General features: G+C 36.4%; 1 protein-coding gene across 11 annotated transcripts in view; it reads right to left on the reverse strand.

The window, feature by feature from the left end:
• ANKRD27 (ankyrin repeat domain 27) overlaps window positions 1-25,901 on the reverse strand; it is a 46,956-nt gene that overhangs the window by 11,558 nt on the left and 9,497 nt on the right. For all 11 annotated transcript variants that reach the window (XR_006165759.1, XR_006165762.1, XR_006165760.1 and 8 more), the window contains exons 2-23: window positions 24,919-25,049; window positions 23,653-23,763; window positions 22,505-22,661; window positions 20,922-21,076; window positions 20,559-20,618; window positions 20,415-20,468; window positions 20,264-20,329; window positions 20,113-20,189; window positions 19,616-19,737; window positions 18,755-18,833; window positions 17,785-17,917; window positions 12,173-12,265; window positions 11,231-11,358; window positions 10,689-10,771; window positions 9,804-9,919; window positions 8,924-9,016; window positions 8,350-8,547; window positions 7,967-8,026; window positions 7,734-7,853; window positions 4,108-4,152; window positions 2,050-2,172; window positions 108-305 (exon numbers count right to left, since the gene is read on the reverse strand). Coding sequence is in view for 7 of the 11 variants with exons in the window: in XM_042797743.1 (XP_042653677.1) it covers window positions 108-305; window positions 2,050-2,172; window positions 4,108-4,152; window positions 7,734-7,853; window positions 7,967-8,026; window positions 8,350-8,547; window positions 8,924-9,016; window positions 9,804-9,919; window positions 10,689-10,771; window positions 11,231-11,358; window positions 12,173-12,265; window positions 17,785-17,917; window positions 18,755-18,833; window positions 19,616-19,737; window positions 20,113-20,189; window positions 20,264-20,329; window positions 20,415-20,468; window positions 20,559-20,618; window positions 20,922-21,076; window positions 22,505-22,661; window positions 23,653-23,763; window positions 24,919-25,020 (2,373 nt within the window). In the remaining 4 variants the exon portion in view is untranslated. The remainder of the gene's footprint in view (window positions 1-107; window positions 306-2,049; window positions 2,173-4,107; window positions 4,153-7,733; window positions 7,854-7,966; window positions 8,027-8,349; window positions 8,548-8,923; window positions 9,017-9,803; window positions 9,920-10,688; window positions 10,772-11,230; window positions 11,359-12,172; window positions 12,266-17,784; window positions 17,918-18,754; window positions 18,834-19,615; window positions 19,738-20,112; window positions 20,190-20,263; window positions 20,330-20,414; window positions 20,469-20,558; window positions 20,619-20,921; window positions 21,077-22,504; window positions 22,662-23,652; window positions 23,764-24,918; window positions 25,050-25,901) is intronic.

Raw genomic sequence — 25,901 nt, forward strand, 5'->3', positions numbered from 1 at the left:
CTGTTACTCGTTTAGTCTTGTTAATAATTTGTTGATAATTTCACAAAGCAGCTTTTCATTGGTAGTTAAGTGTCAAATAGCTTGCATTTACAAAGAGGCTCAGTTACCTGGAAGTGACCTTTCTGGCAGGCTAGATGAAGAGGAACTGCAAGTTTTGCATTCTTGGCACTGATACTGGCTCCATGTTGCAACAAGAGAGAGACAAGTTCAGAGTGTCCATGCAGTGCAGCCATGTGCAGTGGTGTAAAACCATCTTGGTTTGAAACATTTACTCCAAGTCCATTAGCAGAGATCCTTGCAAATTTCTGTTAAGGAAAAGACACAACAAAACTACATAATTAATCATGCTACTTTCTGTTGACCAAAATGCAGCCAAATACCATCTAAGTATATGGATATTACAAGAACTTCTGCAACAGAGCCTAATTTAAGACCTTCAGGAAAAGAGTTAGTAAACCAGAGCAGCATGGTAGCATTTTTCAACAGAACAATGAGTTTTATTTTTCTCTCTTTTCTTCTAATGTGATAGCTTCATATAGAGAAATTCTAGGCAAAGTATTCATGATAATAAAAAGAGGCTAAAAGCAGCACAGGTTGAGATGAAAATAAAACAGTTTTTATATAGCTGTTAGGATGCTCATACATATGGAGAGTGAGAATTAATAGAGTTACTTTCATTTATGCTCTTGGGCACAGACACTACATACCTTTTACCGCTACATGAAGCTGGAGGTAGTAAGGTTAAAAACTAAAATTAATTTTATTCATATGGAAATAACACTGGCCCAGGGAAGAGACTCTCATGGGGAGTTAAGATAAGGAAATTCGCTGGAAGACAGCTTACACAGCAGTACAGAACATCCTTTTTTACTCCTCTTGCAAACTGTCTATGTGCCTAAACATGTACCGTCGTAGACAATCTTTCATTCTGCCTGTCCTCAGTGTCATTTTAAATGTGTGCCTACCTAATACAGTGGTTAAGATTAGTTAACAAGTTCCTTCTATTTTTCATTCCGTAGGCAAGTAAATTCCTCAGCAAATGCCATTCCTCCCCTTTATCAATAAAATGAACTTTATGGTCTCAGGCTCTGGTACGTTTAGTATATGATCTCTGTACTGAGGGTACATGGACACACGTTAACAGAGAATAAAACATGGCGTGAATGTGAAGCATTTTAGGACAACCAGCATATTCTTAGCCTGCACAAAATAAACATAAGGTAGCAGTGAGGGATTTAGAAGAAGTTAAGCCATCTCACATTTCCTGTAATAAATCTTAGTTAAGAGATATGGATATTGTTACCTCAAAGTAGACAATACACTGAAAATTTATACTTTGGCTTATTTTGACATGACTTACCCAGTTATGTATATATTCAGACATAGTAACACGCTCTTCCTGAAAGGCAAGTAATTGGTTTTCTATTTCCAGAAAGCTGGGATCATTATTAAAATTTAAAAAAAAATGTGTAATGTAAAGACTGACTCTCCTCTACCGTCCATGACAAATAAAGGGAAAGTCTTTGCAATTATATTTAATCTCTGAAGAAGTTTTACATATAGTTTGTATGAAGGATATGCAATTCAAAAGACTTTAAGTATGACATTGATTATAGGATTAACAGGTATTCCTTGCTAAACTGATTACTAACAGATAAGTAGATGTTGATCACTGATACTCTGTGACAGTTAGCAATGTAAACCATAAAAGAGAACCAGGAGAAACTGAGGCTTAGAAAAGTATTTTTGCCATTTATTCAAAGTTGTGCAAACCCTAATGACAGCAGTCCACATACGCTAAAATCAAACTGGAAAGTTTTTTCACTCCAGGTCTTTAAACCCTGTTCCTGTATCCCAAATTTTCTACAGTTCAATTAAAAAGAGAACCATTTCATAACATCAGAGGAACTCTGTTAAGATCTATGTATATTTCATTGCTTTTTAGACAGAGATAGAGAGGTACTGGGCAATATGAATGCTACTTCCCTAGAGCTAAAAGTCACATTACAAGAATATAAATTATTCTTTTAACAGAATGCATATTCCAACCTTTTGTGCTGGCCCACATTTTGAGCACTGGCATAATGGATGGCAGAATTCTGGCTTTGATGTACTGGCTGTGTCATCCTCATCTTCCAAGTCTTCTTCCATCCATTCCAAGAGATAACGTACCTGGCATAAAAAGCAAGTCCTCCTTTTTAGAGTCCAAAGGTTCCATGTCCAAATAAATTTGCATATGTAGACAAGTAAGATTTCACAAACATACACTTGTGACTATCTCAGGGAGACTATACAGCTACCTCCTGGCATCTGCTGCCCAGAGGCCAAATTAAAAAATCAAATGTTATTGTTGACAAAGCAGCTAGAAATTTCACCAAGTATAGCAGTGAAGTAAATTATAAATGACTTCCTGCTGCCTAATCAAGACCACAGTGTTCACTTTTTCTCAAACCCTCCAAATCCTTTTAGCCCAGATGATTTGTGCCACCTTATATCAATGCAAATTTTGTTTCATCTTTTACTTTATTAAACATAAGAAGTGACAAGGATGATGACATTTAACTAATACGCAAAACTTTGCAGGCACACTGACTTTTCTTAGGTCTGTCACTTCCCAAGAGCTTGACAGTTTCACTTTTTCCTCAATGTGCAATGCCTCGTTTTTGAGGAAGAGAAACTTCTCACATTTCCTGTAAGTTTTTTGTGACATAAATTATCTATTTTATTATGACTACGTAATGCTTCATTAGCATCTGTAACTCCTGGTACAGATCATCTAAACAAATTTTTCAGAACATACATCCAGCAGAGAAACACACATTCTCACATGGGTTTATGATTTTGTTCTGTGAACTAGAAAGCAATTAAGAAATTTACAGCCTTATACATTTTTCCAAAGAAAAAACTTCTAAAGATTTCCATGTCATCTTCAATTTTTCAGTAGAATGATATTAGAAGGACCCTATTGTCCAAATTTTCAGGAATAAAGGGCAACAGTAACTAAAAAATGCCAAGACAGGTGATAAGTATCACGAATTACAGAACATCAACTCTGAAACTGGTATTATTATAGCCATCAGCTATCTATTTGAAGTGAAATCCAAACTACAGTAAAGTTGTATGTCCCTGTGGTAACCTCTCTGTACTGACTGGTGTCACCTAAATTTCCTCTCTGGATAAAATATTAATAAAAAGGTATTACAACAAACAAAATATGAGCCCATTTTTAATTTACAGTATTTATGCACAATTATTATATGCAGTAAACACACAATAAAGAGTAGACAATATTCAAAACATTAGATAACCTGGCAATTTAGGCATCAAAAAATATTTGTGGATTTAAAAACACTGTATTACTGGAATGCTTCCTAAGCCAAAAAAACATAAACTGTAAATCCCACCATTCAGTTTCCAGAACTGGTGCACAGCATTGCCGCTTGAGCGCCTGCATCAATGCACATATAGGAAAAGATATAATGCGCTTCCGTGACACAGGATCAAGCAACTGCGAATAATTATACTTTCTATTGGATTTGCTGTCAAAAATCACATTTACCTGAAAACTCATCTATTTTGCTGGGGTTTTTTTCTGCTGACTGCATATCCAGCCCAATATTGTGACCTCAGTATACATATCTTTTTACAGGTTTGCAATGCACCATGCTACCCCCATCTAACAACGGCATTTGACAGTGCAGCTTGAGCACCTGCAAGCAATTAAATTGCTCTTTCCCACAATATTTCTCTTCAACATGCCTGCCCTGAACGTTCTTCTTCCCAAGTTCTTTGCAACTCCTAGAGGTGACTATGCATACATTTTTAAATTACAGGCTTCACAAATTAATTTTCAATATATAGTAATTTCTTTAGTGCAAGAGGTCATGGAAATGTCAAAATAATGGGCCCTAAAGCACTACAGGCAAAATAATTTGGGGACATGGAATGAACATTCTTTGTAGAAAATGAGCTAAATTTGATTAATTTTTGATGAAGGAAGGTATTACTCAAAGCGTTCTTCACTTGACACTATTTAGAAATAAATTCCTCAATTTGAATGAGGTAAATTGGAATTCAATAATATTCTACAGCCATGATAAGTCTCACCATTTCCAGATCTCCGTCAGCAACTGCTCTTAGAAGTTTTTCCACCTATGCATGAAGAAAATTTATTTACTTTGTTAGTATTAGTATTAAGCTGTACACAGAAAATCCTGCATCCTTTACTAACCTCCTAAGATCATGTGGTAGGATTACTGCTGGCCCATAAATGTTGATAAAGTTTTAAAGGAAAAACCTTCTTCTTTTATGAAATACAAAAGCTGTGCAAGGCCTGTGGCTATTTGATGATCTCTGACTTGCTTAGTTAAAGATAAACAGTACTTACCTAAATAGAGGACATGTAGTCCACACACAAAGCCATGTAAGCTGATATATATTATTATGCTGCTTCAACAGCAGCTGACCATGCATTTCTGTTGTGACCATAACATTAAAAATCCCTACTCAAGACAAATTTCTACACTGACAAATGCTAGTACTGTTTGGACTCTTGCTGAGCTACTATATGCTACCAGAAGCACAAAGGACAGCAGGTTTTATTTTGCTATTTGAGAAACAAAAGTTTAAGATTAAAAAGATGCTTTCCAATTATTCACATCTGCAGATTACTCGTTTATTCTTATGTTAAAAAACAAATATTTACAAATCTAACTTGATTGCAAGTATGAAATTTGTTTTCTTACTTAATATCTTAAAAGATACAAGTATCAAAGGGTACACATTAGTCAAAGCCAGGTCTCTTCAACTCAAAGAGTTATTCCTGGGGACCAGCATTAGACCAATTAAGTATGCGTATGCTCAGGTGAGCTAATGCCCAAGCACAACTGCTTGGTGTAGGTATTCTCCTGTTTATGAGCTCTGCAGGGGGGAAAGAGGCAAGTGAGGGGAAAAAGAGATGGAAGGTGCTCTGCAGCACACTGATGCCATTCCCCTGATCCCTCCAATTGCTATTGAAAGCAGGAGAATGATGTACTTGTCTCCCTGCTTCTCTGATTCTCTATTGTCATGTGAAGGAATTGAGACCTAATCTGATAGGAATGGGACAGGTGCCAGTAAAAGGGCAGGGAGAGTCCATTTGTACTATCAATAGGCAACTTGTCCTCTGCAGATTGTTGAAGCCTCATTTAATAAGCTTTGTGAAAGTCTGTTTCATCATTATAGGAAATTACACCAGCATTGTGCTAGAATCACTAAAGATGCTGCTATGTAAACAAAGTTGTTTCAATATTAAGAAACATCTTGCAAATTGGAGATGTCATAGAGTAAAAGCTACAGTGACATTTCAATCTTTATCTAGAAATGACTACCTTCCTGTTGGTGACAGCAGTGTTTGGTAAAGCAAACAAGGAAGAATGACACTTAAAGGAAGTTGGGTTTTACTGGTATGATCTCTTTCTTCAGGGTTTTAGCAGAAGAACAGGACACATCCAGAGATCAGAGGCTAGATTAAATCTCTCCATCCATTTTTATGTCATTTTTAGGAAAGCTGCTAAGTTTTATTTTATTACTACCTTTCTAATACAACGTGAAGCTTCTGTAAGTCATGTAAGCACTCAAAGCAGAATTCCTCTGTGATAAACTCAACTGTCTAAAAGTTACCATGTAAATCTAAGCCAGTCATTTAAACTCCCTCTCTGGTAACCACAGAACAGAAGGCAGTCAACAAGTGACACTCATGTGAAACTCAGGTCAAACTCAGCATCTCAGATTAATTCCTCTCTGAAGTTACTGATTTCTCTACACAAACTAAGGAGGGAAAATAAATGTCTAAATTTAAGACAATTTTCTTTCAGACCTAAAGTTAGGTGAGCTGACTATGTATAGTAGGGAGATCTGTGCCTCCCACAAATTTCCCCTATTCATATAGGGTAACGTCACTGGAGAATGGAAATGTCTTGATGATTTTCAGGAGCCAGTCTTATCACATACAAGATGCCTAACAGTAATAGCAAGTGACCCACAAGCTCTGATAATTTCTTTCCAAAAATAACAACTTCTTTACAGTTCTAAAAACTGCCTCAGGCCCTAGCAGTGGAGAAGCATACAACATCTGTTATGCAGCTTATAGATAATTTATTAGGAGTACTTAAGACAATATGTCTGCTACATGCATTTCCCCATCATTTCACTTTGCATTCTTACTCCTTCATGGAACAGAAGTACATTCCTTTAAATGTAAAAATAGATAAAACCATTCTACTGCAATTCACTAACATGCTTAGTTTTTCTGTTGCTGAACTCAAGTTGTGCACAGTTATTAGTTCCAACAGAGGAAGTTCCAAATTTACATGCCTGGCTCTTTTACTCTCTTTTCTAAGTTGTAAGCAAGACATATACAAGATACACACCATGACTGGCTCATTTAAGTGAAGAGTTTAATTGACCAGCAGTAGTGATTAACAAAAATCTAACTGCATCCACTTAATCCATAGTCTAAGCCTTGAAGTCTGGAAAACTGACCTTACCAGCTTCCCTTTACTTCCACTGGCATTCCCTTCATGGAGCTCGCTCAGGATTAGGCCCTTGCTTCTTTGCTTAGTAAGAATAAGAGCAGTGAGCCCCTGTGAAACTTGGCAAACAGAAATGAACTAAAGCTGGATTACAGGAGAAGGTCATTAACCCCAAGCATCTAAAGTGTAAGCTGCTTGTAATTTTTTTCCCTGGTTTGAACTACAGTCTTAGCTCTCGGGTATGATAAATTTGTTCCTGTAAGGAAAAATAAATCCTCAATCTGTTAGGTGATCTTTTACATACCATATTTAGAATGCTTGACTCTGTACAAACAGGGAGGTACACACTCCCATATTGAGGCTCTCATAGAGTAACTGATAATGAAGTGTGAAGTAATATTGTCCAGTCAAACTTTACATCTTTGAGTTTCTTGAACATTTTTAGAAAACAGAAACTTCTGACAAGAGAAGAACATTTTAATAGCAGGAAAAGGAAGAATTCGAATGTCGAGTAATATGGAGAGAACAAAAATACTAAGAAGGTCAATTTGGAAAAAAAATGGAGCAGGAGGACTAGATAAAAAATAAAGAGAGAAGCATCAGAAGGACTGATCTGACAGTCTTAGGAGGGGAGAAATGGAAAGTATGGATCTGAGGTCCCACATGAAAAAATTCAGAGGACAGCATCTTGGTTGGTGTGGACAGCAAAATCAGCAAACACATAAGTGCAAGAACTTTAGTATGTAGTATGTACTTATTGACATGTTACAAAATTGATTTCCTATGCCTATTTTGAAAGCTTGTCTTAACATTCGAGTTTGATGTTTGCCAGTATGCCTGTATTAGTCTCTTTTCCCTGACAGATTTTGTAAGCTAACAATGGCATATAATTCCTGGGCAGGACAGCAAGGTCCTTGGTGCACTGACTGCCGTGATAATTTTGTAAACCTGAACTAATTCTCAAATTATGTAATTCACTGCAGTAAATCTGAACAACTACTCTAAATATGCTTTCAATTTTTCCCTAGAAATAAGCAGCAGAGCTGTTGATACCATACAAAAGTGTTTAGATACTGAGATGACAAGCACTTGAGGACAGCAGCATACAATTTTCCATACCACACAGGAGGCTATTCCTGCAAAAGCAGTTTGAAACAGTGTTGCAATTTCTTCTAGCTTCCCTCACTTTGCTTGTTGGCTAAACTTATACCTCCGTCTTACCTCTTTATAACTATTTTTCACTTCTTCTTGCCTTACATCAGTTGATGCTGATGACAGGCTTGAGACAGATGATCCTCTGCTGAAAGTTTCTGTTGAGCGCTGAGGAGACCTAAGTGGTGACTTAAAGTTGGCAAAAAGAAAAAAAAAAAAAACAAACCAGAAAAAGTTACATATCAGATTAAGCCAGTTAAACGTTGGCAAAAAACAGTTTAGCAACTTGCACTGGTTGTTACCTCAGAAGCACTCTGTCCTCTTTCAAACGTTAGATAGTTTAATTCCATCAATGACAAAATCTGCATAAAAATATTAATAAAAAGAACCAATGTGACTCCACCTAAAGAAGAATATACTGACTGAAACACAAATTAGCCGACAAACTAATACTAGTAACAGATTATGAATAAGCAGATTAAAAGTACCCGTTTACAAGTTTATGCTCTATACCACAGACTGTATTCATGCTATTAGATTTAAAATGTGACCCTTCTTCCTTAAAGTGAAACATACATTTTAACTTTAATAATAGTAGACCACAAAATCCTATTAGCAGGTAAGCATCTACGCCTCCGTGGAACTGCATCAGAAAGCAATCAGGCGAGAAGATAAAGAGGAATACCTTGGAATTTAATGCACACTGTAGGGAAGTCTCTTTCATCCGGTTTTGAATTTCTGGATTTGCCCCATTTTGCAAAAGCACTTCTATGATCCCTTGATAGCCCCAACGAGCAGCTATATGGAGAGGAGTATCTCCCTTTTCATTACCAATATCTAGTCTACAGGAATGCACATCATAGTAGACTAAAGCTTTGACGCACTGGAAAGAAACAGAAAGCTATCAATAAATTATAGCATTGTCTTTCAATTCATATAACATGTGCAATCCTAAAAAGGTTTTTTTCATTGCTGCTCATATAATCCATTGCCTAAAGGGCAGGCTTTTATGGTTCAGTATCATTAAACAAAGAGTTAAATAATGCAACTAAATTTGCACAATACTACTATCTTTAATGTGAATGCATAATAAAAATTGCTATCAACTACTGAATAAAGTCCTAATTTACAGCATTAAATAGCCTCCAAATCTTTTTAATTTACTTTTTAAAATATGTAAGTTTAGTGCAAATTCACATCACAGTTTAATTCCATTCCATTAGAATGTCCATTTAGTTTGTTACAAAACAATTACTTACATCCTCCTGACCATAAGTGCAGGCTAAATGAAGTGGAGTGTTTCCATTATTGTCCTGAACATCAGTACTTGCTTTATAGTGCAATAAGAGAAGCTCAAAAGAAAAATAAAAGTGGACGTTTAAGTAACTAAAAAATTAATGGACAAACAATTGTTATCCTGTAGGTTTCTTTAGGTTTCTAGCATGATGAAGCACTTAATGAAAAACTAGCTGTGTCTCTCCTGTTCCAGACCCTACCCTCTTGGCATTACAGTACTGGTTTTGCCCTACCCTAAGAACCAAATAAAACCTGCTTCTTACATATTCAGAGTTGTCATTGAAAAAATGAATCATCTACTACAGCAAACACTGCAATACACATACATGATAATTTATCCTATATTTTAAGAGCCTACATAAGCGAAGACACAGCTTAATTTCAACAATGCTAACTGAAGAATCTCACATATGTAAAATTCAAGTACACCATAATCAATGTAGTTACACACAGCCTATCCTAAACATAATGTGAAGTCATTTAATTCATTGCAATGACTGCAATGGTTCTTGTGTCTTAATCAAGAGCAGAGATGCAGGCTCTCCATTAGTATTATGTATTTGAGATTTGTATTAATCAAACAGATGAATTATCAGGCGTGCATAGCTGCCAATTTCTTGGTTATTACAAATGGCTGAAAACTTTGCAGTACATGAAAAAATAAATTATCATGCAAACTACAACGATAATAGATCCTCAATTCTGACAGCGTGCACAGTTCTGGTAAAAGCTGCTCAGAAGACCCAAATGACAGCAACAGTAGAACAGCTTAGTAAGAGTCATATATTTACTATTTAGGTTAAGTATTTATTTTTATTTCTAATTAAGCCTTTTGGTGCTTACTGTAACGTTTTGATATCCCTTCTGACAGGCAAGGTGAAGTGGAGTTGAACCGTGGTAATCTGTAGCATTGACAATGGCTCCTTTGGCTACTAGTAAATCCACTAATGATGTTTGCCCTTGAAAAACATGCAGGCGTTAAAAGAAAGAAGGAAACTTGCACAAGAACATTGCTACTTTTCAAATTCAAACCTGAACTATAAACCAAGATACCCTGCATTTCTCCACACTATGTTTCTATATACTGTATATTCACTTCCTTGGTATTTGTTTGGTTTTGTTGCAGATTACTCAAGGTCAAAGCTCCATGAAAGAACCTCCAGCTAAAAGCAAGCTATGCTTGTATCTTATGAGTAAGAAAATAAGAGACAACAAAGCACTCTCCTATTGGGATTCAAGAGAAAAATAAAAAAGGAAATCGTTTATAAAAAAAAAAATCACTAAGAAAATTAATACCTCTTCTAATACATGTAAGATCAATGGTATAATGAACAATAAAAGACAGGAGATGGTACAGATCTACAATTCATAGCCAGATGCAGGAGAGAGAACAGATTAATTTCTCAATCTGCCAGTTCTTTAAAACAAGGCTGGTTTCTTATTACACATTTTTACTTTTTTCACAGCTGAAGAAAGAACTACTCTGGTAACCACTAAGGCAAAAGTAAACAGCCAGCAAACAAACAATAACTTAGTCATAAGAAACTCATCTTAAAAGAATATACAGTATCTTCAGCCTGTGCCAAGATGCCAGTTTCCATAGCAAATAAGCAGAAAACAGTTTAATGCAAAATTCACTCTTTAATGCAAAGTTGGAAAACATGCTAACATAAAGATAAGAAACCTAAGGAGTGGAAGACACTAGTGAAGAAAACCAACAACACTCACCACAAATAGCAGCTATATGAAGTGGTGTATATCCCCGGTCATCTCGGGAAAATGGAGTGACAATGGAAGGATCATTCAGTTTCCTTTAAAACACAATGGTTTAAAAGCAGCTCGGTTACCTAAGCAGCAGTAGTAAGGAGGAAAGAAAGAGAGAAACTGCAAAGGCCAACAAAAAAAATTATTTGAAACTTTTTATCCTTTATGCTTTCACATTGACAAATTATTCTACAAAGATTTACGTTTTGTTAAGAGATGTGGTTTTGTCCACAATGTGTAAGTCAGGTTCAAGAGAAGAAACATGTCACATCACCTTTACCAAAGGACTTACAGCCTCCATCACAAAATTGGTTGGTTCCAAGGCATTCAGTATTCTCCTAATATTTCTTCCACTTCTCCAAACCATACAAACATACACTCCCTACTACATCCTGAAGTGCTATCAACTTCCACTCTAACCAAAAGCAGCATACTTTCTAAACTAAATCTTAGATGAAGACTTTTACATAGCTTTTTGTGTATTTGTGGAGATGAAAAGTGCTTACCCAGAAACTAGCTTCTCACATTTGTCACAGTAACAGAGTGGATGACACATTTTCTGTACAGTATCCTTATCACTGTCACCTTGACTTAGCAATCGCTCCACTTCCTCCTGATTACCTGAAGCAATATGCTGCAAAAAGCCAAGAGAAGAAAGAGAATGAGGAACCAATATAAAAAGCCTCCTTTTAAGAAAAAAAAAAAAAAATCACAAAAAAAAAAGTAATTTACTGGAGCACGAAACTAAAGGAACTAATTATAAAAGACATGTATTCAAGCATTAAAAAGCAGAAATGAACAATGTCACAGCACAAAACTCCCTAATGATCATTCAGTATTAAAAAGAATCTGTTCTTGGCTTACTTCACTTTCTATAAAAAATTGAAACAATTCCTATTGTTCTCTTTAGACTCATCACGAAATTGAGCTCCCTCTGTGCAAAAACATTTCTACAAAATTACTAAGTCTCTAGGCATAAGCTGTGAACATATATAATTAGAAGCTCTGCTTTGTGTCCTTGTATAGGCAAAATTATTTTAGAATGACAATATAAGATTAACATATAATATCAAGTAGCTGTCAGGAGACCACATTTAAATTATTTCAGAGAACTCTTTCAATTTCAAGCACTAAAAGCTGTGAGAGACAACCAGATAGTAATATCACATCTGTGCATTAAATGGGACATTCAACAGCAGTAGCATTTCATCCTCGTTTGCTTCCATATTTCATGTAACATGCTGAGATCTGTAAGATTATATTAACTTGGTAACACTTTGTCACAGAAATGCACTAGATTCAAAACATGCTTTTAGAGTCTATTAAAACACATTTCGCAGTACTAGTGTAATTAACACTGGATTACATTTCAGAAAAATCACAGAAAGGAAGGGACATAAACGTGCAATACATAAGTACATATATATTCTGCCATGAAAGTTATTAACCTTAAACAAGCAGTCTATTGGAGTAGCAGACATCTGGGACAAGAAGTTCATCCTTTGTCTTAAAAGCAGCTTGTCACACAGTCTCTCACATTCCTGAAAACAGAATATATAGATCAATTATCTATATACTCATTTACAGGCAAAAGTAAAGTACCTTAACAATGGAATTAACTTTTAAAAATATTAAACACTGTATTTACCACTTATGAATTATTAGATGCATGTAAAATTTAATTCAGTTTCACATTTAGGTTTCTGAGACTTAAAGGACCACACATCTGCTGTTCAAAGAAATAATAAGTAGGTGTTCACCACAATATTCCTTTACTGCAATTCTCCATTAACTAACTGAGCATTAATGAAATTATGGTTGTACCATCTAAAAAAGAACTCAGCAAAACTAGAAAATACATTAAAAAGACAACAAGAACTGTAAGAGTTGCAGTGCAGCTTTCTTATGAGGAGAAATTTGGCTTCTTCACTCTGGAAGAGATTTGACTGTGCCACTGTAGTCTACAAAAATCACAAAAAGTCCAAAGAAAAAATGCGAAGAAAGAATATCCACTGTTCCTCAAAATATTAAAACTGGGATGCCCAACAAAATCATCACACATTAAGCCTGGGGAAGGAATAGGGAAAAGTGAGAGAAGAAAAAATATTCTTATTGTAGAAATCATTGTCATAGGATGTTGCAAAAATCAACAGTGTAAACGGACTCAAAAAGGCATTAGACAAATTCATGTAAGACATGTCTACTGGTGGCTATTAAAAAAGATGACCTAGATACAAATCTGATTCAAAGGCTCCACTTAACTCTCTGCTACTTGCTGGAAAATAAAAGATTGTACCAGGTGAAACATTACGCTGTAGCACTCGTTCATATAGTGTTTCCTAGTTGTCACCTAAAAGTTGGAGATTGAGATAAGCAGACATACAGTGCAACTCTCACATCGGTACTTCCCATTTTCTGAGGAATCTGAAGATACACTTCAGGATGCACAAAAGAACATATATGCTTGCAAAACCAGGTGAAAATTCTTAAGTAGAGTCAGATTTTGAAATTGCAACATTGAATCTCACATGAAATAAAACAACAACCTAAAGAAAACACTTTTTAAGAAAGTAGATGCGAACACTTGCACATAGTTGATTCTGATCAACTCTGCCTATGTTTGGCAGTAAGTATCATTTCTCTGGATGTTGTTTTTGGTTAATGATTATCTCTCTAGAAATGGAAGGACTGCCAGCATCCATCAAACTGAAGATCACCACATTTAAGATAGACACCCATGTTTCAGATAAACTTTGATAGTTTAAGATCCAGGCTACAGATGCTGCAATTAAGTCTGTAAAGACCAGATAAAAATAAGTAAAAAATGCCCGACTCAGCTCTTAACGCTACTAAGTCAGCCTGAAGGCAAAGAAACTAGTGAACTGCAAATAAACAAGATCACTTCAACATGAACAGTAAATTTTCTGGAAATTAAGTCACTCAAGCGTCAAAACCAACACAAATGCCTCTCAAAGCTGCCTAGAAAAACCGCCATTGCATAGCAAATAATATATTTAAAAACACAACTGTGAGGTCTAGAGATGAAAGTTCGGATGTGTACTTCACAGTAAGTTGTGTTTAGATACATGAAGATGACAAATATTCACCAATCGTTTCAAACTGAAGTACTATAGCTAAAGTTCCCTGAGCATATATTTTCAGAATTACAAGGCACAAAACACCAGTCTCCTTGGATAGATTCTTCACTGTGATAAGGAATAAATTCCATAAAACTTTTGATCAAGTAATTCTTATTAACTAAAAAAAAAATGTTAAAGCTTTACTGTTGATACAAGTTTCTGAAACCTAATCAGAATTTCTAATATGAATGCTCACAGACAGCTTTATACTTTCACGATGGAGAATCTAAGCAATTACTAGCAAGACCTATTGTAGGTTTGGTAATGTTCCTTCTTGCGGGACACGCCGAGACGGGTTTAATGTGGGTGATAGAGCATCAACTAACTTTATTGGTCCAGGTACATATATTTATACAGACAATGATAATTATTATGCCTACTAGTCACTAGCTGATTGGCTTAAGCTCTAAAGGTCGTATTCACACGGTCCACCTACTTGCAGTTAGCTAGCAGCACAAGCTTCTCGTAACAATAAGTTTCTCATGCTACTATTTCTAATTCCTCTTAACCTGTTTTTGACACACCACAGTACACAAGGTCGAAGCGTCCTTGACATTCCTCATATATCAGCAGCTGCGAGCAGCTGCAGGCAAACTCTAGTGAGGCCCAGCATCAGCAGCTAGAGCAGGCTCTGATCGTACAATTGCTCAGTGGGCTCACGACCCTTGTCTCTGAGCCATTCTCCAACACCTTCCATAGTGTATTTTACAAGAGAAGAGTTCCCCAAGTGGAATAATTATTTCAGAGTCACTTGAAACAGCAATCCTTACATAGAGGTGTCTTTATTTATTATATAAATCAGAAAAAAAAAAAATCTATACCAGGTACAACTACCTATCTTCAAAAGTGAAATACAGAATGGCAGAAGAATCAAGTACTGGTTGAAGCATTAAGCAAGTTGGGCCTTTAAAGATAAAACTGAGTTGTACCAGTTTTACCTGAACACCAGGAATATTATAAAAAAAAAATTGTTTTGAGCAGGTGTCTCAGGTATTTTTAAATCTATATTGTCTAGAAAATACACATCCAAACATTAATGATGTTTTTATCTAATACTATTCTCTATACTGGAGAAATTAATTATTTGTACCTATGAGGGTATACCTATATGATGACCTTCAAGGTGACTTTCACAAATTACAACTAATGACTTGGGGAAGTTATCTCCACTCCCCCCCGTTCCAAACACTTTGTTAGCCTCAGTTCACATTTAAGTCTTCCTTTCCTAGCTTCTCCCACCTCCAGTTCTTCCATGCCAACTTCATTACTACCTACAGCTATTCCCCTATGAGAAGAAAAATGCTGACTATTCTGTAGTGAGCTCTAAATCCCTACTTTATACCTTACTTCAACCCTCTGAATTAGAGGGTCTTACTACATGTTAGCTGTGCACAAGAACATAACTAAGGTCTAATACCTATTAACTAGAATTCTAATCAAATAAGGTTGACAATTTCCAGAAAATTAAATGGAATCTTTCATGCCATCAGTTACATGTTCCTCTCCTCCCCACAACCAAAATGTCTCTTCAAGACTTGCATGACCTTGGCTAAAGGGATTTGGCAGGTGTCTCATAAGTGCAATTTTCTTACTGACATGGGGGTGATAATATGCTCATTCTCCCTCAGGGTACATTAAGTCCCTGCTGAGTTTTCCTTATGTAGTTAGCATCCTTAGGCATTGGACAACAGTGTTACTCAGCTGCCAGAAGCTCCATCTGAAGCCAGCTATAAAATTTAAGTGTAGCCACATGAGGGGCTGTAATGAAACCCCAGGGCACAGCAATGTTCCCACTCACTTTAACCCCACAGCCCGTTCCAGCACAATCTGGAAAAGGAAACCATGAGGCATCAACATGACAGTTACTGCTGCTTTAAAGAGAAAGTTGATCACTTTTACCAGAGAAAAAAGGAAGTATGTCAACTGATAAATTCATGCAGGGAGGGCAATGCTATCAGAAGTTCCTACCGTGTTCCTCCACTTCTTCACTACTCTTCTTCAATTCCTGTCAAGGGGATATTTGCTAACTAGTTTCTGCATTGTGTGCCACTTTCTCCCTTACCCTACACTAGAAAAAAGGGTGGTCTAGCTCTTTCCTTTTCAGCTGTGCTAGAGGACAGGGGATCACCCACTTCCTTGCTTTCAAGGTTCTGCGGTTTTCCAGCTCATCTCAAGGTGCTGCCTTCAAGCCCTGTTAACATGTATGAATGGCAATGTAGAAGAAAGGAGGTCCTGTTGCACATCTCTGTACACACATGGAAAAGAGAAATTTAGAGGCTACCACTCTAGGTCTGGAGCTGATCCAGCTGAGTTATGGACAGAAATACTTAGTGCTTGCTCTGACATTATTATCTGCACCACTGTAAGTAGTCTAAACGAGGGCAGTCTCCTACTTATCAAGCATGTAGTTCCTTTTCAAGACAGAAATAAATGTAGTACCTTATGGGCAGTGGCACTTATGTTATAATCACTCAAGGGCAATTCTAGTACAAAAAACCCTGCTATCCTTAGCACAAGGAAGAATAGGACCAGGCATTTAATAGAAAACAGTGTTTATTCTAAAAATTTAAGAGCTGTATATTCTTTTTTCCAACTTGCTGACAGTGTTGTGGAAAACAATTCTACTTTGGTTCCAGTTCTCCATCCAGACCACCAGCATCAATTTGTATATTGATTGTTAATGATAGCCAAGTGACTCTAGGAAGCAAAACTGTCTGGCAGGATGTTTTCCTTTTAAACGAACATTTTTATTTTTTTTAAACATGATTCAGTACAGCATTACAGACAAGAAATACCATAGTTTCTTTATACAAAATGAAAGGGTGCTTATTCTTCTGATTTTTTTTTTTATGTATACAAAAACCTATGCATGACATGTTCATGGAAAGATCCCAGAAAAAAAACAAAACCAAAAATAATAACCAGCTAAAATGTTTCTTTAAGTGCTTCTTTAAGATTGTGCCCCAGGTTTTCCCATCCCAAGCCCTGCACACTGAGCCATTATTCTGGCCCCTGCAATTAGATTCCAGTGCTTTGCAGTTGGGCAGACTGAGACACATTGAGTTCATTCTGGTTCCAAGTTCACTTCTTTTGATTTCCACATCAGATCAGGAAAACCTAATTTTGCAACAGTAGAAAGTTTTACAGTAGCAGTAAGATTAGATTCCTTTACTAAATAAGCTACAAAGTTCTTAAATCATGTAAGTTTCTAAAGCCACATCAATATCATCCTTAACTGGCCTGCAGGGACTTGACAAGTCTAGTTGCCCAGTGGGAAATAACTCCGATATTCACAAACTTCTTGTCCCCACTAGGTTAGAGATCCTGAGAGCCAAATTTGACCTTTATACACCACCATATTATATGCCTGCACTCCGATTAAACTATCAACTTGGTTCAACATAGTAATCTGCACTGCAAACACATTTAGAGTATGAAGATTCATTGAATAATTCTAAGTCACACTGCAGTCTCCATTCTGCCACCATATCCAAGCTTTTTAAAATTAAAGAAAAATCTGTTTAAGCTATGCCTACTCTCAAGTACTGCATGCATTGCTTCCACAACCATGACAGAAAGAACATAAACAGGAGATACTAAGTTTACTGAAGACTCTGCTGTTGAACAGTGCTGTCATTTTTCCTCTAATCATATGAAGAGGTAGGCTTGCCTTTTAACTACTTCCTCAAAGAGTACACAATGAACAAGTACTCCTATAAGATTAGGACTTCATTGTAGTAATTTAGATCATTTTAGCATCTGCTTCAAGTATAGTTACCTCAATTTCTTTAAGCGCAAAAAAGGAACTCTTAGCTGTTATGTTAGCTCTTTGTACCCTCCACCTGGATTTACTCCCACAGTGGTACACAGTCCTACAAGCTTATCAAATACACATTTGACAGACTTTAAGAGCAGCTTACTGTTGATCTGTCAGAGAGATTGCCTTGTCGTATGTATTCTATTGCAGCCTCAATTGAGGTTAGACAGTATCCCAATTCATCCTTCACTGAACTGCAAAGCCTGAAGTTCTTTATGTAACTCAAGTTGGCCATCCTGCAATAAAAAGTTAAAGCTATGAACCACTAAAAATAAGACACTAGCATGACATATCTTAATACTGCAACTCATCCTAAGCAACCCAGGCAGACAACAGGTGTGGGTTAAGAAAAAGCTTCTAGAAATATTAAGGCTAGCAGCACTATGGCTGTTCTGTTTGTAGATGGATCATAAGTCTACTTATCTCATATCCAATTAATAGCCTTTCATGGAACAGCTAAAACAAATGAAGAATAGGGTATGAACAGCAGCAGGAAAGTGTTTCATACGTTTCAAACATGTTAATGTTCCAAGCATCATAGGCACCAGTGTAAAGTGATAGTTACAAATTAAAGGAAAAATATTAACCTCAGATATGGGATACACCAACACTAAAATTCAGTTCAGGTACAGGTGGAAGGTTTAGATAAGCACAATGGCATAGGCTAGCAGCAAGCAATTAAGCATTCAAGTCTAGTTTCTCTATATGAAATGTATTAAGCATCTAGAAGCCGCATAAAGGTTTCACAGCTGCAAACATAGATGAGGAAGGACTGATCTGTGAAGTCTGTATTGCCATGCAGATTTGGTAAAGAGATGGCCTCCCATTACAACTCTTTTCTAGGCTGGGAATCAAAACAAAGACAGAGTACTTGAAGCCCTGATAGGTCCTTAATTCAGTCAAACCAGTAATACATCTTTGCTATTTCTTACTAAAAATAGTTTCCTACATTACATCAGCCCCTCTTATACTTTCACTAAGTTATTACTACATGTTCAGAAACATTTGTCCCTACAACAGCATTACATATAAGATATTATGGAGCTCTGTATAGCCAAAATATAGTTACATACCAGTTTGGGATTTCTGTTTTTACAAGTAAATAGAGCAAAACGGAGAGTAGATCATCTGCACACATGGTTTCCATGTTAACTGAAAAAAGAATTTACATCTGACATTAGTCATGTCATCGCTCAAATCAAGAGCAGTATCTATAGTTCCACCTCCTAAAACTATGGGTCAAGCTCTACTAGTAGGGATTGCATTGAGTAACCACTGCAGCCCTTTAAATATTCTCAATCTCCCTCTAAAATAGGCTACCAGAAGCCAAACACACACATACAGTTTGTACTGTACAAATTGCAATATTAGACTAGCATCCCCTCCCTCCTATACAGAAAGAGCCAGAGCACTAGCCCAAGACTGAAATTCTGGAGGAAAAAAAGCTACCCTCAAAGTTGATACACTTTCTCATAACCCAGGAGTCTTCCTGGAAAAAGTAAGAGATGAAGTAGGGTAAATGTAAGGTCACTGTACTACTCCATTTGCTTAGTCAAAATATTTTTTCTCTCCAGGCTACACAAAATAAATACCAGGTTAAGAGGTCCATGCTTTCCTATCACAGAATCATTTCTGTAATCCATGGTAGCATTATGAATGCAGCATATAGCAGGTTTGTTCGTCCCCCATCAACACTCAATTTTGCAAAAGATGCATCTCAAGAGTATCAATTTCCAAGATTATCAAGGAGCATGGACAAAGAGACAAGAATGATCTAGCAGCAATCCTCAGTGTTTAAAATGGATCACTTTCAATTCTTCTGCATGAGAAAGTGTCCTAGCACACTCAAACAGCTGTTTATATACCAAATGGCTTTGTGTGTACTGGTTAAGAAAAAAGCTTAAAATTCAGTTATTACTTCACTAATTACTGACCTCTTTGGCTAGGAGATTGCATAATAATTTGTACCACTTTTCGTAGACAAAGTAGCTTCTGTTGAGGGGAAGTACATTTGTTCAACTGACCCAGTTCTCGCTTTGCACGTGGTATATTAAAACTACAAAATAATTGGAAATAAACAGTTAGCAAAATAGTTCCTGTGCAGGATGTCCAAACCCCAAGTTTTAACTTATCCAGAGCTGAAATGAAGAACAGTATTAAAGTATTTCCATCTCTGCTCCAAGTACACTTGCATTTCTGTACCTTGTAGATAAAGGGGAAAGCATAAGAATATAAAAGCAAAAGGATATAACCATCATTGCAAAGACTGCCCTAAAATGACACTTGCAAAGCTTTACTTCTCCATCTTAAAGGAATGTAGTGTAAGAAAAACTTATTATTGTCTGAAGACACACACTTTTCAGCTGGCATGAGACCTATTTAAGACAGAATCTTAGGGACTCCTCAAAGAGTCCACAATAACCTCTCTCACCTGAACTCAGGCTTCACTCCAATGTCTTTTTGCTGCAGGTCTTGAAGGCTCCTCGTAATTTTGTTAAAAGCAGCATCCTAATCAATAGAAAAGCAACAGTTTTGTAAAATGCATTAGATGAATGTAACTAATCTTTACCAAACAAACTTACCTCACTCGCTTCAATAGTCCCCATATATTTAAAGACTAGATCATAAAGAGCATGATGGATATACATCTGTAGAAAAAAAACAGTACTTCAGGCATGAAAGGGAGAATGAAAAATAGCTTGCTAATTATTTTCCTTTATTTTAGATGCTTACTTCAACTGCTTGTTTTATCAGATTCATCTGCTCTTCTTGCTTTGCAAGCATCTTCTGGAAAAGGAAAGCCATACAAACAGCAAGAGAAAGTTAGATAATTTATTGCTTAAGTAACACTATGTATTTAGTGCAGTAAGTGTTTACCAAGTGCGAATCTCTCAAAAGATGCTGGAGACATTTGGTATAAAGTGCATTGACAGAATCCTGGGTAAGGGAGAAAAAAAAAAGAAAGCAATCAGATTTGGGTTAATCTGACCTGAAGCAAAAAAACATAAGCAAAGAAAGTAAGTCTTCCATGCCTTAAAAATTTTACCATAGTGCACACTTAACTATTAGGTAAAGGCACTTTTTCTAGTTAAGACATGCTAATTCACAATTGAAAACAGTATCCTCTCCCTTCCCACCTTCCTCAACTCTAGACTACCCTGACAAAGACAAGCTCATTAAGACAAAGATACCCAAAGCAGCAAAATGATTAAGTTAAACACCAAGAACCCAGATACTGACTATGTAGTGGCGGAGGCTTTTCCTTTCGTGTTCTTTAAATGTTCTATAGAAAGTTCCTATGTATTTATCAAATCTCTCACAGTGCCTTCCCAAGAATTCTCTAACATCTTCAATATTTTTCAGAGAATAGGAGTTTGATGAAGCTGTAGATTCACCTAAAATGAAAGCCAAGAATTAATTCATAGGAATAATATGTATGCATGGTAAAGTACTTTCTGTCCCTACATTACACAGCCAAGTTGTGTGCAACAAAACATTGATTCAGCTTATTATACCTTTAACTGAAGGTATTGCTTTTAATGAAAAGAATTTCATGCATCACATTTAGATTAGGCTCTCTTGCCTTTTATGTCAAATATTTATTTGGAATAGCTAAAAGTGATTCCACATGCTTTTTTAGCCTGGGGTAATTTATTGCCACATACACAATTCAAGCTGAGTGGAAGTCAAGCCTGAAAGTAGAAAAGGACATTACAGTATTGACTGAATGCCCATGCAGGAAGACAGTGTGCTGTAAAAATCCCATACTGGACTTTTACATAACCTATTCTTTATTTAGACATGCCTCCTCTGAATGGGAGAGCAAAGGTGCTTCATGTAGACATTAAACCAGCTCCACTTTCCTTCTAAGACAATTAGATCCCTCAGTGCTTTTCCAAAATTTTTTTCTAGGCAAGTCTTTCATTTGGAACCAAAAGCAGTCAACTAATAACAGGCTTAGATTTCATTAATTTCAAGTTACTTCTGAAATTACAAATCATCTCACTTCTGAAAGACTGATACACAACTACATTAAATAATTGCCAAAAAAAGGGAACATCATGTATGCCAGCTTTCTTTTTCAGAACTTCCATACTTCCCTCACAGTACTATTTTCATACTACATTAGTATTACCTCTCTTTTTCATTATTTGTTTCAAGTAGATACGTATTTAAGACTAGATGCTTTTATTTCAGAAAAAAGGCATACGTTTTAAGAAGCTTTTGTTCCTTTTAATTAGTAAACACAGATTGTTATGCAAATTCACAATAAAATCTTGTTAGATTCAAAGCTTTAGCAGTAGCCTTAGAAATAGCGTTCCAGCCTTACCAAGAGCACTTTCAGTACTAGGACAAAAATTAAGCACGTCCAACTTAATGAGACAGACCACTACCAGAAAAGCTGCTACATAGCTATGCTATACAACCTCTACCCACTGATGAAATGATCATGAAAGAATTTACCTCTCCTGTTTTCTGTGCATCCACATTGCATCTCAAGGCATTTGTCACATTTCAGACTAAAACCCTTTAAGCAGTCAGCACCAAACTGAGCATTGCTCAAAAAATCATGCTGGATCACGTATTCCACAGATGATTTTCAGTGCTAAGACTGGGGCATAGACCCAACAGAATTAAGTTTGCCCAGCAGCAACTTAATATTTTTCTCCAGCAGCATACCAACATCCTCCCCAGCAGGGTAATAAATGCCAAGAACTTTCAACCAAGCCAGTGCTTTTCAGAATAAAGGAAATTAAGCATATCGAAACATTAACTTGCTCACTGTGCAAACAAGACCACCAAGTTAACACTTCAATACATACTTGAGCTTCCTGTTTTTTCCAATGGATGAGCTATGCACAATATACTAAAGCTTTCTTCTTTTTCGTTGTAAAATGTTTCCTCAAAAAGAACAGGTACTGAGAGATGACAATTAAAACCAGTTCCTAAAATGATGAGATTTCCTTGTATGAAGATCTCCTGAAACAAAGCAAAACCCAGAACAAGTGTAAAACTCTGCCATAAGAAAATTACTCTTTATCTTCTGCATGGCATGGTTACATTTGCAGGGAGAGGGTCTTGCAAGACAAGAAAGCCCCAGATTCAAGAGATTCCATATTCTCATGCTGTGTAGCCACAGAAACAACTCCATCAGTCTACAATGGCTAGCTAAACCTTGCTCATACTTACTGTCTTTACAAATCTACTATTAGACATTTCTGACAATCTCTAAGGTCCAAGTGACTATTTTAGAACTCTTAGAAGAAGGGAAATTGAAAAACAACTTTGAATTGGGGCCCAAGTCCAGCTTTAGAGAAACACCACACATCTTGTCTGCATTTCTCACACTAAACTTTATCTTCTCAATCAACTGCAGTAGGAAGATCTGGATGATTGCCTGCAAACAGGTCTAAGATCTCAGACTGTACTGTAAAATTACAAGTGGAAAAAAGTGATCCTACAGTATCAGCATCGGTTATCATGGCTTACTGCTACATTAGTTTCTACTCTACTTACTGAACTGAATTAGTACATCCAGCCTCAGATACAACTCAGTGCCACCGTAATTTTGTCTTAAGCCTTGGTGAACTTGCACCTGCATATAACGTAGGCAGGCTACCATTTGTCCAAAAACTAGAGAAAGTTCTCGAAGTGATAAAGGCCCTTCAGCCACACAACAAAATTCCTTACAGCCACAAAACACAGGTAAATTGACAAAGTTACTTTGCTGAAGTAGTAAGCTGAAATCAGAGGCAACATTACCATCTGAACAGGACAATTATTCTTGTGTACATGCCAAAATACAGCTTTTGCTAGAAAGCAGCATATCCCTGAGGACTTTGGCTCAGATGAGCAACATAGTACTCTTGCCAGTTAAACTCTAACTCCTAGTTACCCCTCCTGTAACCACTAGATCACACTATCAGTCATCAACTGCAGTGAATCATTTATTGAAGCAAAGCAGAAATACCTTTCCATTTAAGGTCTGAAAGTTTTCTTCTAACGGCTTCAAAACATAAGATTCAAACTGGCAGGCAGAAAGACTGTTGCTTGAAAGGCTTCCTTTGCATGGAACTAACACCTAAAAGTGAGATCATGCTTTAGTGAGAAGTGCCATGTATCACCAGCTAAACACACAGCTTCTGCCCTTTAGAGGCATGCAATTGAATCTGTCTTATAAATATTTACTAGCAAAATGTATAGTAACTACAGGAGTTTTTGTTTAAATAAATAGAAAGGAAAGGCCACTGATAAACACAGTCTAGTGATTAACCTAGAAATTTAATTTAGTGATTTATCTGAAATAGGACAACAGATGTAATCAAAGCAAACAATACTAAGAAGGAGATAAAATCTTAATTTACTTAACACCAGTCACCTGAATGACTTAAAATTAGGCAGCTAATAAAAGTGAAGTATATTTTCAAACTAAAATGAAAATATATCAGAAAGAAGAAAAAAAGTCTAAGATAAGAAGCATCTTGGGTCTGCTACACACCAACAGATTGTTCGAAACAAATTCTTAATTAGAAAGCAGCACACTGTGATTACAACACTGTATACGCACTGAGAAGAAATAAATCTCATTGTTAAAGATGACAAGCATGAAGCAAGTGCCTCTTTCAGTACTCAGAAGCTTTGAGAAATGATGTTAGAATACAGACAAAACTGGTAAACAGATGTTAGCATTTCAGCTGATCAGAAGTAAAACACAACTGAAAGAATCCCATCCAATTTAAAGCTTAATTTTATAATTGAGTAACAATAACCTCTGAATTTAATACAGTCTCCACATACTGAAGTTTGGATGAAGACTAGTTGCAGAATAACCAGATGAGAAGACTTAAGGACTGGAGTTTTTATTCCAGCTCAGTTTAATGGCTTTATTTAGCCACATAAAATACTGTCAGAAATGAGTGATTGTCTGTCCACCGGGGATTTCAAAAGATTAATCCCATTTTAAGTTATAAGCAAGTGTGAGAATATGTAACTTCAGCTCACAGCAAGGAAAATAAACTTCCTGGAAAGTTTAGAAACACCAACTTTGACCTTTTACTACCATGCATTATATCAGGAGGCCCATATTAGTAACAAGCAACTTGAACTAAAAGTTGCTCTGCTTCACTTCCAAGTTTTGTATGCTTGCACTAATCTTTGTGTCATAGCAAGCATATGATTCAAATTCCTATAACTACTATTTAATAAGCAGGTTTTAAATCTACTTATTTATACTTACAATACCATGGAGTTCTGCCACTTTGCTGCATAGATCAGGACGACGCTTCTGAATGGCCAAATAAAAGGGATTTTTCAAGATATCTTCATCATACATAGCCATATGGACTTCAGATATTCCAAGGAGATTTTCTAAAATACATACGGAGAATGGTTAAGGTATCATATGTGGTATCTGTTGAAACATAGTATTTGAGAATACCTAGGGGGCAGTTTTATTCCCCTTGTCTACAAGGAAAAAGCAGTTTCAAGTCTTGATGTAAGCAGTCAATGGCATGCTTAACTATTAAGAAGGTAACTATAGTTACTCAGAAATTTTATTTGCCATGAATACACATTTCCAATTACATAATTATCCTCAATGTCTCCTTAGTCCTTCCACATTTTAGAGTCTAACGACACATGATAGGTTTGGACAAAACTTTGGAGATGAGGAAAGAAGTTAAGATATTCATTATTCAAGCTAACTTGCACTGCTAAGATCTAAAACAAGCCAAGAGACATGAATTAACAGCTTCTTTACAGCAGCTTCTACTGCATCACAGGACATTGACACTTTTGCAGGATGCTCATCTAAGTCTTAAAACTCACACGTGTAAGGATTACTGACTGATACACATCAATGAGACACCCAGATAGTGTAACAGGAATCCCTGTGTAAAGCAATCCTCAACTTTCCAGGGAAAGTTATAGTAAAGAGGTACACCAAGAAGATATGAATACCCATGTCATAATTAAAAAGTCACTGTTAAATGCATCATTTGTGGTCACCTCTACCACCATGGAAAAAGTCTCTATGATCTGAGGTTAGGCTGATGCATAACATTTGGCAAAACAGTAAACAAAAGTGACGGGAGACAGAAAATCCAGCCTGTAGGCACTGGAAAAGGTAGTGCTAGGTTTGTCACAGGGAAAAGATAATCTCTAGAGGCACTAGATGCTCAACTGCTTGCTTCCTCAATTCTAATTCTCTATAAAAAAAAG

The sequence above is a fragment of the Tyto alba genome, unplaced genomic scaffold, assembly GCF_018691265.1.
Source record: "Tyto alba isolate M040663 unplaced genomic scaffold, T.alba_DEE_v4.0 Super-Scaffold_26, whole genome shotgun sequence".
NCBI classification, from domain to species: Eukaryota; Metazoa; Chordata; class Aves; order Strigiformes; family Tytonidae; genus Tyto; species Tyto alba.